Source organism: Populus nigra, chromosome 1, assembly GCF_951802175.1.
Source record: "Populus nigra chromosome 1, ddPopNigr1.1, whole genome shotgun sequence".
NCBI classification, from domain to species: Eukaryota; Viridiplantae; Streptophyta; class Magnoliopsida; order Malpighiales; family Salicaceae; genus Populus; species Populus nigra.
In genome coordinates, this window is record NC_084852.1 from 24,505,294 (window position 1) to 24,522,913 (window position 17,620).

At 30.0% G+C, this 17,620-nt stretch overlaps 1 protein-coding gene across 3 annotated transcripts; it reads right to left on the reverse strand.

Annotated features, from left to right (window-relative positions):
* Positions 1–1,548: 1,548 nt before the first annotated feature.
* Positions 1,549–8,191, reverse strand: LOC133694027 (uncharacterized). Of its 3 annotated transcripts, none has more exons than XM_062115629.1 (3): positions 6,810–8,191; positions 6,323–6,411; positions 1,549–2,108 (listed from the first exon to the last, which is right to left on the reverse strand). In XM_062115629.1, the coding sequence occupies exon 1, from the start codon at positions 8,034–8,036 to the stop codon at positions 6,822–6,824; it is 1,215 nt and encodes a 404-aa protein (XP_061971613.1). In that variant the 5' UTR covers positions 8,037–8,191; the 3' UTR covers positions 1,549–2,108; positions 6,323–6,411; positions 6,810–6,821. The 3 variants fall into 3 exon arrangements, with proteins under 3 accessions (XP_061971613.1, XP_061971537.1, XP_061971461.1); XM_062115553.1 differs by having other exon boundaries at positions 1,549–3,778; XM_062115477.1 differs by having other exon boundaries at positions 1,549–3,778; positions 6,323–6,476.
* Positions 8,192–17,620: the final 9,429 nt, after the last annotated feature.

Here is a 17,620-nt window from a genome sequence, read left to right on the forward strand (position 1 = left end):
CATTTTAAATGCACGGCTTTACCAAGTGATTTCTTAATGAGAAGGTACCATTATGCAGAAACAATATTATTTACCAGTCGAGGGGAGGAAGCAGTGCCCGTGATTTTGCATCAATAACTCTCAGTCCTTTATGCTAAGATCACCTCCCACCTGTAACATGTCGGGAGCAGAAGGATCATCTCTTTCTTACTGTTGTTACAGAAAACTACTAAGTCAAAATAAACATGCTAGTTGTTTCCTCCCAAGTAACGTTGGTTGAAGTTAATTATAATCTAGCCCTTAAAGTTTATCAAGATTAATTAATTAATCCTTATAAAAAATAATTAACTACTTCTTTGATCGGAGTTAATCTATCATGCTTAATTTAATAATATTTTATTTTAAGAATAGAGGTAATATTAAATTAAACATCATTTTCATGATTTACATTGAATTAAGGATCTAGATTTTCTATCAAATATAAAGAAATTAAAGACTTGCTGTTTGAACCTAGAAAATTCAATAAATTAGGAATAGTTAGGAAATAGGGATTCGTTGTTTGAACTTGGAAATCTTAATTAGGCCACCGAGATGACGAGAAATACCATGGGAGAGAGGAGGGGGAGGAAAACGTGGAAAACTTTCTCCATGTTTCCAACGTAGCAAAAGGCTAAAAGATTTCGAGTCTGTTTGGCTAAGAGTTTGTGGCCGCGTTTAACATGTAATAGTAATAACATAGTGTTTAGTTAAGAAATAAGCCGTGATTTTTATACGTTGGACCTACCATTATCTGCGTTAAAAACACGGTTTTGTTGAACAGAATTTACATGCTTTCTGTCGTGTTTTTTCCTCTCTGCTGCATGCTTTCGCACATCCACGCAAATTAATTGGCATGAACAGTGCAGCATGCTGCCAATTAATTTGCACTGTTCATGCCAATTAATTTGTGTGGATAGTGCAGCATGCTGCACTATTCGCATCAACAGTGCAGCATGCTGCACTGTTGCTGCACTGTTCGCGTCAACAGTGTAGCATGCTGTATTATTCTGGCCGAATTGGTTCTGGTTCAAAACTTAAAATATATTAAAACGGGTTCGATTCAGTAAAATAAAAATTATTTTTTATTATTTTAATTGTATTTTATTTGAAAAACTAGTATTCAATATTTAACTACATAAATTAGGCAAAGATCGTTTGATGATGTAGCATTTGCAGAATTGTAGATATTTTAATGGAACAATAAAAAATATTTTATATAAAGTATTATTTATTTTATAATGTAATATCAATAGTTAAATCTATAAAATTTTAAATTAAAAACCATCAATATTAATATATATATTTTTAAATTATTTTATAACCTCAATTTCAAAAGTATTCTTAACCAAACACATTAAACTACTTTTTACTCAACCTCAATTTCAACCACAGTTTTAACCGAACACCTATTTTTTCAAATCAACCTCAACTAAAAGTACTTTTTATAAAACAACTTTTTTTAAACCACAACCACAACAGCTACCGCAATACCAAACACACTCTTCGTAAAGGAAATGACAATATCGAACAAGAAGTAAAAACCAGTCCCTTCTCATACATCACGATCCATCACAAGATTAAAAATGACAAATTGTAGGAACCCGCTAGAACAAATACTTAAATTATACATAACTGTGACGGAAATTGGTAAACTTTCAAGCAACACGTTCGCAGAACACATAGAAAAGTCATCCCAGCTTGCCTTCACATCATACACTTGGAAGAGATCAAATGGCGATAGCCACAAGTGAGGAAATCTGGACATCCCCGCATGTAAAGCTCGACAGGTATCGGAAGCCAGAAGAGGATCACATTATCGAAGTGCATGAAAATGGAAGAACATGAAGGGACATCAAAGAAAGTGATCGTGCGAAATTGCCATCAGAAGAAAAGTACATGCGTATTTTCAAGTGATTTTTCTTGATAGAACTTGGAGGTTTTCAACTGCATGCTGACAAGGTGGGGCGATTGCAAAGCATGCATGAGCTGATATATTTCACATCTTGATGAGCTGGCTGTCATGTGCATGTGAGGTGGCTTCCACAAGGCCCAGATTTTCTTCTTCTAGGATTGAACCTTAAAGTGTTACGCTACAGAACAATCGATTATTGGGTCAGCTTCCCTGAAAGGCTGAGACGCAGGATTGTAAAAGAATGCATTCTATGTCACAACACAACAGCTTCAGTAAGTCGCATCACAGTTCCAGCAGAATGGTTGATCATGAAAGAGATGAGGATCCGCCTATACTGCATTAATCTTGCTTCACTATGTTGCAGACATCAAAGGTCTTTTGACACCATGTCTTCCTTGTTGGATTAGATATAAATGTTTCTATTACAAAGTTAACGAGGCAACTACAAAACAAACTAGAAGAATCGATCCTCTCTACAGAGAGCATAAACTGCTAAGTCCCATCCAAATACAAGTCTTCAATAACCATTAACTAACTATATTGAAGTTCTCTACTTTTATTAAAAAAAACTAACTATATTGAAGAGGAAAGCCCTGCAACCAACTACTTTGCGCTATAATCAAGTGCACTTCATCTCAAGTCATCAAGGAATTATGAGGTTAGAGTTGGTACTAGGATTAAATTTAAGTGGCGATACATTACAAATGGTTCATAGAATTTTTGTCCTTTCAAAGCTAGATGAATACTCAAGATGAAAAGGATGAAGCGCATTTGTCCTAATAAAGTTTTGTCAGAGAAAATTAAGGAACTAAACTCCAAGCAGAGAGTGACAGACAAGAAGTATATTCAACAACACTTGTATTTCCTAGCAACATGCGCTCGGTAACGAAAAAAAAATACCTGATAGTGGTATATAGATCACACATGGAATCACATCATCTGTGTCATGCTCTAGAAAGGATGAATGAAAAATAAACTGAGAAGATTAAAGCATCAATAAATAGGATTGCAGAACGCATTTCATTTACAATTTGACTGCGTAACTTTACAAATCTAGACCAAGCAAAATCTGCAGTCTATATAAGAGTAAAGCATTCAAAATGCCACATATTTGTGCTCAGTCGCTCATATTGGACAGCTTTGAAATATATTTATCAAAAAAAATAAGACAGCTTTGAAAATATAGAAATTTTAAGATTTTACTTAGGGTTTGGGATGGATCTGAATAGTCAATGAATGATTTATCAATAATTGGATAGAATTTTAAGCTGAAATTCTCAGTATTGCTCACTAAATCTAATGACCAAAAAGGTTGTGTAGTATGCTCTAAAAAGTCCCAACCGGGAAAGTTGCAGAGAACAGGCCCCTGTTGCAGAAAGTACCATCTTGCCACAACCAACAAAATCCCTCGATAAATTGTAAAGCAAGCACCCAGATTAGAAAACTAGAAACCTGAACTTGTTTCTAGACTTTAAAAGCCTCTATTTTGATGAACAATTACTTCATCTAAGGTCTTCAAATTGAACAAATATTTGTCTAACAGCAACATTGTTGCATCATCAGATTGCTTATAAATGAACTTAAGATGGATGGCTCCTCAATGATCAAGAATGAAACTCTTACTTATGACAACCAATCAGTCTAGTCTTGTCACTGATAGGGCTGATTGTAGTTCTCATCGATAGAATCATAAGATTATTGTTGTCTTGTTGCTCAATTCATGTGTATTTTCGTTTTAGCTCTTTCCTTGAAATCATCAGGGGACTTGAATACTATCATTATCGACCAGGATATCAGGTGTTTTTACTGTTGCAGGATAAACTATTCCCAGCATTTTCATTTCAGTATCTACAGAAGTGGAAAAACCACATTACAATACTGCATTTCTAGTGTAGATTTCAACATCAATTGTATATGATTAATTCAAAACTCTAAGCGAGCAAATGGTAAAACCAGGGAGCTTTGGAATGTAAAAAATAAAGTATTAACCACAAAACTTTTGTTGACTATCACGATTCATCCAAATCTGTGACTCTATTTCATTCAATTGCATTCTTAATATGATAAGTGAATGGTAACAACACCCAACAAATGAAATAAGCATCTCAATAACCCAAGGCTGTGAACTCCTGAAGTAAGTTATCTTCCAGAGATAAATCAGATGGAAAGTTGTTGGATGACAAAGAGCCTATATTGATTTTTTTTGGTTACAAGAGCCTATATTGATTTAAAGCAAATTTTCAACGGATTACTAGATCCCTGAAATTTTACGAGTGATAGCCAAGCCTAAAACATATAAATATCCTTGAAATATCGACCATTTTGATTGACATCACCTATATATTTTTTTTATGTTAATGCATGAATTGTGATGTGCTTGGATTAGAACCCCATTTGTTACCATCACCATTGAAACTTCACCTTTTTTACTACTAAATAAACTCAAAAGACAGCTAAAATAATTCTTTCAACCTCTCAAAAACCATTTTTAAACTCAAATCAAACTAAAAAATTTGAGTTTTTAGTTTTTCAATTTGAAATTTCCAAGTATTAAAATAGTCAACTATGATAATGATTGGATTTAAAATTGAGATGAACACTCACATCGATAAAACCGTGGTATCGTTGGATGAAACCTAATGGAGGGGCCTCAATCCAATCACCTCATAACTTGGGTATTAGAATTAGAAGAAAAAAATATAGGAGTTGCCAATCAAAATAGTCAATAGTAGTGGGTCTTTATAATTTATACATTTTTAGCATTAAGCATGTTATAAGCACGTGAGATTTTAAGGGAGAAAGTGAATGAAAGATGACAGAAGGATCTCCATCCAAAAGACCAATAATTCAGAGGGTGTTTGTATGAGGCCATTATCACTTTGTACAGTTTACATTGGGTATGCAACTCTCTAAGTTGGAATTAGAAAGAACAAAGTTCTAACATTCTAAATATTTAAATTAAGATATATGGATGCATATTATTGCATGATCTCAATTGAGCATATAATTTCCAACCAGAGACACCAAAAGTGAGAAAATAAACATGGAGGCATTAAGTTATCGTAAGATGTTGAAAACATCCATCAGGTGGAATAAAATGTAGATTATTAGTTAGGAATTTTAAAAAACAAATAAACTCCCTGTTCAATACTTAACTTTCAAGGCAAGTGAAAAAGATGCCTCAAACTTTATCGCATTCCTGAAACAATCCTACCCTAGTTCACTCAACAGGCAAAAGACAATGGTTAAGAGCTCAAATTTTTTAAAACCAAGAGTCATATGTTGACAAAGCAAGGCGCTAGTGGAGCGCTGAAGATCTCCAAAGAACAACACCTTTCCAGTTTAATGTACAGAATATAAGAGTTCTTTAGCTTCTAGAGAAAAATACACAGCGTAAATGAGGAAAAAAAGCACATACTGATTCACTACTCAGAGTATTAATATCAATTATCTCTCAAATACTGAATGACTGGTAAAACAACAAAATGGCATGGCTATCGCCAACATAGCCAACTGCTAGACCAACAAAAGCCTCAATTAAGTGTAGAACTATACTAGAGTTGACAATTAAATAAGCGGGAAATATGGAAATATTAAAAGATGAACACTTTTTTTGTAGATAAAGATGATCATTGATCATTCAAATTCTGAAAGAAAAAAATGAAAAATGCCCAGACCAAATGATATTCCCTAGGATGCATTTACTTACTCTTAAACATCCTCATCAGATTTACTGTCAAATTTCTAACACTTGTTTCTGGAAATATCAAAAAGAAAAATGCCGCAACAAAATGATATCAGATGCTTCACGCCCATTAATGTCCTAACCTGATCTTGCCACCACTTTTTTTTAATTTGTAAGATTTGTTCCTCATTATTTTAATAAACTTGAGAAAAATAAAATATTAATAAGTTATTTTTCAGCTTATTTTCCATAACTTAACCAAACAATGGAAAGTGTTTTCCAACTTATTTTTTATTACACTACCAAACATCAGAAAATAATTCACTTTCCTGGAATTCATTTTCCAAAAGGAAACTACTTTCCAGCAAACAAACGAGACCTTACTTGAACCCTTAAACATCCTCATTTGTTTTATAGTCAAATTTCCAACAATTGTTTCTGGAACTGCAATATCAAAAGTCACCAAATCGTATACATCATATTAATCTTTCCACAAGCCACCCAAGTTACTTCACACAATTTCCTTGTTCAAATTGTGTGAAAATGCAATCTAAAGGAAAAGCCGAGTGATTATAGATTCTTGCTTGTGTACAATTGTCTAAGCATCACTTCAGAAATTGCAATTAAATATGTATAACAAAATAAATGAGAATTTTATGATTTGTATTCAAATATAGCTTGCTAGAGGATTTGCCAAGTGATTGTACCTTCTAGCTGAAGTGAATCTCTCTAACATTCTTCAGAATGTGCAACTTAATATGCATAATGAACTTAGAGAGCACTTTATAATTCCCCTCTGAAACTCAACAAACAGATTACTGTCAAGTTCACTATTAGCAATGAGCATCAAGAAGGCACCACCTAGAAATTAGCAAAGAGCAGATACAACATTATTAGTTACGCCCAGCATGCTTATTATCTATAGAAAACCATACTTTTGCACGCAACTACAATTATTCAATCCATATTAGCACAAGGAGTCACCACTAAACTAGCTCGTTGCATTAAACATAGGAATGAATAAACAAGTCACAGCGAAGCACTCTGAAAACTTACACGAAGAAAAGCCGAAAGACATGAGTAACGATTAAAACAATGGAACACTGTAATTTAATATTTTTTTCCTTCTCAATTAAAAATCCAAGTACCTTTATCCAAGAAAATTGGTCACGTTGAGAAATCAACAACGCATACCTGGATGCTGTCTTAATAAACCAAAGGAATGAACTTGTACCGAACTTTACCCATGTACTCTAGATACTTCTCCCCGAAAGTCTCAATCATTAGATCCTCCTCCATTTTTGCCTTCTGTGCATAATACATCAAACATACCGCTACCACAAACAACAGGCTCAAAGGTGCACGAAGCGCAAGGAAATAAGTCGCAAAGAGAAGCATTGTGGATGAATAGATCGGGTGCCTGACCCACCTATATGGCCCAAATTGCACAACAGCAATAGGCACCACCACCTTCTCCGAATACTTGGCAAGGTAAAATGTAGAATTATACTGCATTAGCAAAGTTGCCAATATCAAAATCCAAATCCCCACATTGCTCCACCCACCAGGAATGAGGTGCAGCTCTGGACCTTCAAAAGCTGCAAGCCAGTGCCCAACCATGACCCCAACGCAGAACAAAAGGCGAGACCATCTGGGTGGGTGTAAATCCCACTTGGGGTCATGCGGGCGTGCATAATAATCACCATACAAACGTTTCCTCACACTTACATTGAAGAAAAAGAAATAATGATATACAAAAAAGAACACAAAAGGCCATCCTTGTAGGTATCCATTGAAATGGGCAGGAGGGACTAAAGTTAACCAAGTGAACACTGATGTAACAATTGCAAATTGCTCAAAAATGCTAGCTTCGCCTATTGAATGCTTATAAAAGCAATATAACCCATAAACAGCAAGTAATATAGCCACAAACCACGGCCAAAACAACCATGTCCAGCTAAAATACATCCAGAAAAACGGGTTCAAGACCAAATTCACAGTCCATTTTGTGGCTGCAATTGCAATTGATAAGATACCTGACCACTTGATGATATCAATAGGGGTTAATTGCAAAAGGGTCGCTTTCAGTTCATCAAGAGAGAGGTTTTTGAAGGGTTTTAAAAATGGGTGGTTTTGAGAACCGTCCGTGCTTGCAGAGCCGGAATGTGAGCATTTGGGAGGAGATAACAAGTGTGTTCTTGTAATTTTCAGTGATGAAGTTGATTGATATAGTGAAAGAGGAAGTTCTGCTTGGTTTTTGATGGGTTTAAGGCTTTGACTAAAGAGGAAATTGTTATTTGACAAACGGGATTGAAACTGTTTGTTGGAATGCCTGAGAGAGAGTTTTCTGCCGTTGTTATGAGAGATGGAGAAACTGAAAGGAATTGTTTTAGAGTGAAGGAGAACTGACGTAGTTTCCATAGTAAAGTGCAGTGAGAGAGCAGCGAGTGATTTTATGGAAAAATTAAGGGAGTTTAACGCCAAGCCAAACGGGATGCTTCATGTTCCACCTCCAGGAACAAGATGATCCGTCTAGTCTAGTCTAGTTTGCGTGGCTCCGATCAACAAAACACGGGTTTAAAATCTAGTGGAGGTGTCTTGTTACTTATCTCATGAATTGGGCTAACTATGTCCAGCTCCAGCCTCTAGCCCATTCATCCTGATGGGCTTTCTGTGGGGAGGAACTGACAAACTCTTTAGATATGGTTCTGATGTGCACACCCATCTTCCTTTTAGAGTGTGTTTGATATTACGGTAGCTGTTGTGGTTATGGTTTAAAAAAAGTTATTTTATAAAAAGTACTTTTAATTGAGGTTGATTTGGAAAAATATATGTTTGGTTAAAATTGTGGTTGAAATTAAAGTTGAACAAAAAGTAGTTTAATGTGTTTGGTTAAAAGAATGCTTTTCAAACTGAGTGTGTGTGTGTATATATATATATATTGTAAATTTAACTAATATTATTACATCATGAAATAAATAATATTGATATCAAATATTTTTTATTGTTCCATTAAACTATATGCAATTTCATCACGTACGAAATCTATTCAACAAGGACTATATTTTTCATGGTTTCTTAAGCGCGCAACAACATTAGGTAAAATAAATAAAATTGAGATTGCGATCAAATTTTGCAAATGCTACGTTATCAAATGATGATCTTCTAATTTTTTGAATAAAACACAATTAAAAATAAAAATAAAAATTGAATTTTTTTAACTGGATCGGACCCGACAAGAACAAAATTGGAATTGCGATCAAATTCTGCAAATGCTACATCATCAAGCGATCTTCTTCTAATTTTTCAAATAAAACACAATTAAAAAAAATAAATTTTTTTTACTCGGTCGGACCAGGTTCAATGCATTACCTTGAACCGGACCCGGTCCAACCGGAAACACTCCATTGTTCACATAAGTGAACAGTGGAGAGCCAACCCCACTGTTCACTTATGTGAACAGTGAAGAGTGCAGCTCTTCACTTTTGAAAAATGCAGAAGAAGCATGGAAATATTGCATCTGCAAAACCGCAGGTAAAACATCAAATTTTTGTGGGTCCCATGGCTAAAACGCAGCCGCTGAAAATAACCAAACGTTATGTTACTGAGTTTGACAAAAAACACAGAAGTTAACGCATAACCAAACACTCTTTTAAATTGATTGTTGTTTTGCGTTTTCCGTTTCTCTCTTCATACATTTTAATATATTTTTAAATAAAAAAACATTTTAAAAATTAATTCACGATGTTGCAGCCAAATAATTTCCTAAACTGGAGTGGTTTAGGCCTAAGAACTTGGTTCCATCATCTTAACTTCATAATATTAATTCATCCAATCTGTGTGGTTTCTAAGCATATGCTGCTTGAGTTAATTATCTGTGTAATTAACTTGTTCAGATTTATTTTTTCTTATAATTAATTAATTATCATGCATCATGGTTTAATTATCTGTGTAATTAACAGATTAGTTTGCAAGAGTTCAAATACAAACTTGTGGAGCCGTGGCTTGTAGATCATATAGTTGCAGAAGTGCCACTGGTGGTTTGGAGAAGAAGAACAAGGTGATGGCGTGTTTGAGATTACAGTGGAAATATTATTTTTTTAAATAATATTTTCAATTTTTATAACATTAAATCAAAATAATTTAAAAATATGTAAAAATACAATTTGAAATTTTAAAAAAAATAGATGCTCCCGTACATGGAGTCCAGTTGTTGGCGAGTATCTTCACTCGGCAGAATAATGATGATTCCTTGGCTGTTCCTCTCTCTTCGAGAACCATCATGATCAATCCTGGCATTCCTATTCTGTCAAATCAGGTAAAAAGCAAGCTTGGATGCAGAACATTTGCGTAAATCAGGTCATGTTGTCAGAGAAACTTCAAGGATGTGCCAAAAGAAAAGCTAAAAATTAAAAAATACTTTTTTTTCTTTTTTTATATATATCTCTTAAAAAAAATCAAAACTAACAAAATAAATAAATCATTTAAATATAGCCATATAAAAAAATAAAAATTATTTTTTCTATTCCAATACAATTAAATTTTTAAATAGTTTTTTCTATTAAAATATACATAATAAAAAAAACTATATTTATTCTATTCAAGATATTACTTCATCAATTTAGCTGTTGAAAATATCTTCCCTCGAAGATGCTTGGTTTTTGGAACATGAAAAACCTGCTCAGGGGTTTGCCTAGTATGGTCCGAATGAGAAACCTGCTCTTGACCAAGGAGCATCTCTTTGATATGAGCTGTGTGACACTTGGTGGGCGAGCAGCGATACTTTTTAAATGCTTTAGAATTGCCTGTAGATTAATTTTTTTAACATAAAAATATCAAAAATCATTGATACATAGTGTTAGGTGTATCTATAAAGATAAATTCAAAAGTTTCAGATCTGGTTAACACCTCACTCAAAAATAATATTTATAATATTAATTACAATACTAATAGTAATATTTCCTAACTCAAAAATAATATTTATGATATTAATTATAATACTAATAGTAATATTTATAATATAAATAATAATATTAAACTTATCTGACCAAAGTTCTTATAGTTTTTTATCCCTTTAAATAAAATTTATGATTTTTTTATAGTAATAATATTTTTAAAAAATATTAATAACAATAATAATTATAAACCTGGGTTTGATGTCCTAGCCAGCTCAAGTTTATGAGGTTTGGTTCTCCTAATAATAATAAAAAAATATTTATAATAATAATAATAATAATAAACTTGTCTTGCCTGAGTTTTTATAGTTTTTAATACTTTCAAAATAAATTTATAATTTTTCTTCAATAGTAATAATATTTTTAAAAAAATTTAGTAATAAAAATATTAAGAATAAGAATAACACTAATAATCATAATAATAATAAGAATAGCAACAGCGATGACGGCACCAACAACGACGACAACTACAACAATAATAGTTTTTAATTTTACTATTCATATCAAATTTATAATTGCTTTTTAATATTAATAATGTTTTTTTTCAAATTTATTAATTATTATATTAGCAATGTTCATTATATTAAAAATAATAATAATTTTAATATTAATAATAATATTAAACTTACATGACCCGAGTTTAAGTGGGTCTGGCTACAACGTCAGGCCCAAAAGCCTTGGATGTGGGTTTGACTGTAAGGTCGTGTCATAAAAGTGTGATAACTAAATGAAAAAAAAATAATATTAAAGAATGAAATTAAACAAATAAAAAAGATTAATTGAAAAGGGAAAAACAAAGCAAACCACTATTCTAATGAATAGTGCTTTGCGATGAGGGGTACAGTAAAATCCCCTCATGAGATCACGATAATCTAGTGAACAATAAACAAAACAAATTATGAAATTTAATTCTCAATCAAATTAATATTAAAAGATGGAATTAAAAGAAAAAAACTAATTAAGAACAAAAAATATGATGAATCAACTGAGTTAACTCGTCAAACCAGATTAACTCGTCAAACCTGAGATCCATGTCATAACAGTGTGATAACTAAATAAAAAAACATTAATATTAATGAATTAAATCAAACAAATAAAAAAGATTAATTAAAAAGAAAAAAGCAAAAAAAAAACCTATAAATAAAAGGCACCCGCCTTTCGTTATAGATTTGCACGGTGTAATCAATAGTGGAAAAAAAAAAGCAAAAAACATCTACAACCAATAATATTTTTTAAAAATTTATTAATTATTATATTAGCAATATTCATTATAATAAAAATGATAATATTTTTAATATTAATAATAATATTAAACTTGCATAATCCAAGTTTAAATGGATCTGGCTACAACGTTAGGCTCGAGAGCCTTTGACGTGAGTTTCGCTGAAAGTCGTGTCATAAAAGTATGATAATTAAATATATAAAAAAATTAATATTAAATAATGAAATTGAAAAAAAAATAAAACAAAGCACTATTCCAATGAATAATACTTTTTGAGGAGAGGTATAGTAAAATCCCTTCATCAAATCACGATAATCTAATGAAAAGTAAATAAAACAAATCATAAAGTTTAATTCTCAATTAAATCGATGTTAAAAAAAAATTAAAAGAAAAAAACTAATTAAGAAAAAGAGAAAAATTTGAATCAACTGAGTTAATCCACCAAATCAAGTTAACTCATCAAAGCTGTGATCCATGTCATGAGAATGTGATAACTAAATAGAAAAATAATTAATATTAACGAACTAAATCAAACAAAAAAAATTAATTAAAAAGAAAAAAAAACCTATAACTAAAAACATCGGTCTTTTCATTGTGGATTGCACGATAAAAAACTGATATCATTTAGTTATGGTTAATTATATGTAGTTTGATGGGAAAATTGAGTAATTGGCATAAAAATAAAAATAAATTAATTAATATAGTAGTAAAAAGTTTAAGAGAAATAATATATTTTTAAATGTTGTGTTTTGGACTACAATATCAATTAATATTTTTGAATGCTTTAGAAACCAGTTGATTGATTTATAATAATTAGTTAAATTGGCCAACTAGTTGACTGATGCAGATAGAAGTTAAAAAGAACAATAAATAAAAAACAGATATTTTTTATTATAAAAAGGATTACATATATGAATCTCAAATTTACATGAAATCTTGAAATAATAAGAAAAATTATAAAATTGTTAAAATCTGAGATGTTGGAAGTCTAAGGATATGATAAAAAAATTAATCTCTAAATATTTTTGTAAAAATTTAAACACGGTGCATGTATCAAATTATAATGTATTTTTTCTTATCAAACCCACTAATTTCATATCTAATTCGAAAACTTCCTTGAAAACTAGCTCGGATCGCTCAGTTTCAGAATTAATTCAATGGTCAATAACTTAACCACTTTATTAAAACAGTAACATTTTTTTTATGTTGACTTTTCTATATTTAAACTGAGTTTAACTAAATTAAACGAACTACTAAAATTCCGAAAGTTAACATGATTTAATCCAATCAATTCAACTAATCATGTTTTTTTTGCTATTTCAAGTTTTTCAATTCAATTTAAAACTAGCCAATAATCCATTATATTTCTTCTTCTTTTTTTTCAAAAAGAAATGTGAATCCAGGATAAAATACTGGAGGGAACAGAAGTACGGAACATAAACATAATGCTAGAAACACGTGTAAAGGTTGAAATTAACGAGATTTGAAAACGATACTTCACCAAATTAGCTAAGGTTTTTTTTTTCAATAAAAGAATTGATTAACTTGTTTGACTTGTTAAAAAAGTTATGACAGAAAGGTGGTCTTTAATGTTGTAGTGTATTTGGTAGTTCCGTAGTTATTGTGATTGTGGTTTGAAAAAATAGATATTTAATTAAAATTGTGGTTGAAATTGAGATTGAAGAAAAAATAATTTAATGTGTTTGGTTAAAAATGCTTTTAAAATTGAAGTTATAAAATAATTTTTAAAAATATATATTAATATTGATGATTTTTAATTTAAATATTGTGAATTTAACTATTGTTATTATATCATGAAATAAATCATACTTAATATAAAATATTTTTTATTATTCCATGAAGCCATCTACAATTCCATTACGTAGGAAATACATCCGACAAGAACTACAGTTTTCATAATTTTTTTAGCATGTAATAAAATTAGATAAAATATTATTATGTATAAAATTCACTCTAAACTAATCTTTTAAAAAAAATATTAAAAAAATTAACATTAAAAAAAAAGTTCACGAAGTGCAAGTGAATTGCACTGTTCACTTTTTAAAAAATGAACAGTGCAATTTTCTTGCACTATTCACATGAACAATGTATTTCATGTTAATTGTACTGTTCATTGAACAGTGCAAGTAACATAAATAATGCAATAAAAGCATGTGAACTGCTTCTTCCAGCGTTGCAAACATAGAAAATAATAGGGCTCATGAACAGTAATTAGTGGTTTTTCCTTGACCAAATGCTTGGCTACTGCGTTTTGCTTTAAATGCAACCTCTACTGTGTAAACAAACAGACTCTAAGTTGTGGTTGTCTTTTAAAGTATTTTTCATATTGAAATACATCAAAATGATATTTTTTTATTTTTAAAAATTATTTTTGAGATCAGCGCATCAAAATAATTCAAAATACATAAAAAAATAATTTTTAATAAAAAAACAATAAATTTTTTAGGAAAGATATTTTTTCTAAATTTATAAAATGATTCCATTCCCTCTAGGGATGCCGACACGTATGAAAACATTACCTATGTAGTGGCTATTGGCACGGGCGGTGTCATGATTGACCATGGTGACAGAGAGAGAAGAATATATATAGGAGTATTTATTTATCGCCACCCCCCTACCTACTGGCTATATCACATATTAATTATCTAACGCATACTAAAAATGCTTTGTATTTCACGAAATCAATCACCATACAGTGAAATATCAAGTCTTTTTTCACCCTGTTCTTCCAAATTCTTAAGGATTTTTATTTTATTTTAAATATTTATTTTTATTTTTTAATATTAGATTTATTGGGTATTGGACTTTATAATTTAATTTGATTTACTTCTTATAAAGTTATTTCAAATTTCTTGATCCATGTCATGAGTTTTACGGTTGGCCGTGATAACTCAGGTATTTTTTTGAAAAAATAATTTTTTTCTCAACTTTATTCTTCAGTATTGAGTCGATTGACAATTAAGCTTTAGAATTATTTTTTAATTTGCTTTATATGAGGTTATTATGGTCTTATAAACTGGATCACGAGTTTTGCGGGTTAGTCAAGTTGATTCAGTTTTCTTTTTCTTATTTTTTTAATTAAATATTTTTTTTCAATATCAACATTCAAAATTGAGTTGATTAGAAATGAATTTTATAATTTCTTTTAATTTGTTTTTCATAGAGTTATTTCGATCTCCTAATATGAATTTGACAAGTTAATATGGGTCATATTGTTTATCTTTTTTTTTTCAACTTAATATTTATTGATAAAAAATTGAGTTTTATAAAAAAAAAATTATTTGCTCTGTGACGGGTTATCATAGTCTTATGACCATGGTCACCAGTTAGGCCGATTAACTTAATTTTTTCCCTCCTTTTTAGTTGATTTCTTTTCAATATTATCCTTTAATTCTAGATTGATTGAGAATTAGATTTCATAATTTATTTCGGTTTAATTTCTATGAAGTTATTTAGGTCTCATGACTTGGATCACGAGTTTAGTTGGTTGACTCAAGTGGTTTTTATGTTGTTTTTTTCCATTGATATGTTTTGATTTTATCATTAAATATTAGGTTGAATAAAAATTAAGCTTCATAATTTATTTATATTTGTTTTCTATAAGGTTATCCCGGTCTCATAACTCATGTTTGACTGATTAACTCAAGTTGACTTGACTTATTATTTATCATGAATTTTGTTTTTAATTTCACCATTTAACATGAGTTGATTGAGAACTGGATTTAATAAAAAAAAATTATTTAATTTTTATAATGTAATCATGGTTTTATGATCTAGATAACAAATTTAACAGGTTAACCCGAGTTAAGTCGATCTAATATGTTATCATTTTAATCATTATTAGTGAAAAGTTTTATTTCTCTAATTATCAAATTAAAGCTACATACTGCATATTTAGGCTATGTTTGTTTTCTGGAAACTGGTTTATGGAAAACCATTTTCTAAACTTTTTCATGTTTGCTTACCACTAGGAAAGTTGGTCAACGAAAAATACTTTCCGGTCAACGAAAAATACTTTCTAGTCAAATGAAAATTTGGCTTGGTTTTCATGAAAGTGTTTTCCTTTTATTTTGGACGGAAAACACTTTCCGGAAATTATGAAAAATTTAGAAATGTCATATTATTTGTTGATTATATCAAATTTGGTCCTCAAATTTTTGATTGCTATATATATTTTGTTTTGAATATTTGTTTTTCAATTTCATCCTTTCAAATTTAATTTTTATATTAATTTTGGTCGTTTTTTTTATAATTGTTATTTGCTTTTCCCTTCTCATTTTTTAATTGAAAATTTTTATCTATCAAATTTGATCCTCATTCTTTTGATTGCTACTTATTTTATTTGAAATAATTTATGAAATTTTAATTATTATTATTTTAATTTCTTCATCTTTTAATTTTTTTTATTTTTTAGATTTGATCTCTATTATTTTGATTATTATTAATTTTATATGAGATAATTTTATGAAATTATATATTTTTTTTAATTTAATTTCCTTTGAACTTTTTTAATTTGTAAGATTTGTTCCTCATTATTTTAATAAAATTGAAAAAATTAAAATATTAACAAGTTATTTTCCAACTTATTTTCCATGATATAATTAAACATTGAAAAATATTTTCCAACTTATTTTTCATTACATTATCAAACATTGAAAAATAATTTATTTTTCTTAAATTTATTTTTTAAAAAATATTTTTCCAACAAACAAACGGGTCTTATAATCTTCTCACCTCTCTTCGTTTCACTAAGCATTTGTTTATCTGCTTACATGATGTATATCTTTTCATTAAATTTATTTAGTGGAGAATTAGGCAAACGAATGTACAAGTATTAATTAATTTGTTGAGTGTTTTTTTTAGAATATTTAATATATTTAAATGACTTGGATAATAACTAATGAGATAACACGGTGAATAGTTTAAGATTAAGATCTTTGAAGTTGGAGTTTCTTTCAAATCATTCCCTCAAATATCAGGATGTCATCCTTTTCCGAATAATATCAAAATGGTTATCTTAACTAATTATAAATTATCTCACCATATTTTGTTTCACCTTCACCTTCACCTTCAATTTTAATTGTTTATTTTTCTATTATCTTATTTTTAAATATAAATTTGATTATAGAGTGTATTTGATAAATTAATTTAACTAAACATGTTTAGATTTCAATAATTAGAATCTTCTTAATTATAATGTAAGCAGGAGAGATAATTATTAATAATGAAGCAATCTAAATTCCAAAAAAAGAAGAAAATCATAAAAAGAAAATTACGAAAGCAAGGCTGCAAAATTTTTAAAATAGAAAGTTCCAAATGAGGACGTGGCAACTCGTATGCGCTTGTCAAAGGAAATAAAATCAGACCGGGCCAGAGTCTGAGGAGAGCGGTATGCGGAGGACTGCAATAAGCCACGTCAGACTAAAGTTGGATTGGGACGTGTCAAACCCTGACACAACAATGACATGATAATACATTTTTAATAGCAATAATAATAATAATAATAACAACAAGATAATAAATATAAAAAGGATAACTACAAATCAGTCCCCAATGTATTATGCACTTCAGAAATCAGTTATTAACTCTCAACTTCTGGTTAATTTTGGCTCAATATTAATTTTGGAGACAACCTCTTCAATATTCTTCCCATTGTGGCACCAAAATATTACTTAATTCAACTTGAGGTGAAATTTGAATAATATGTTTCACAAATACAATTGTATTAAGAGAATTTTTGTATCATTTCGTATTTAGATTATTTTAAGATTTGGATTAAGATCATTGTTTATAAAACCTAATATGAT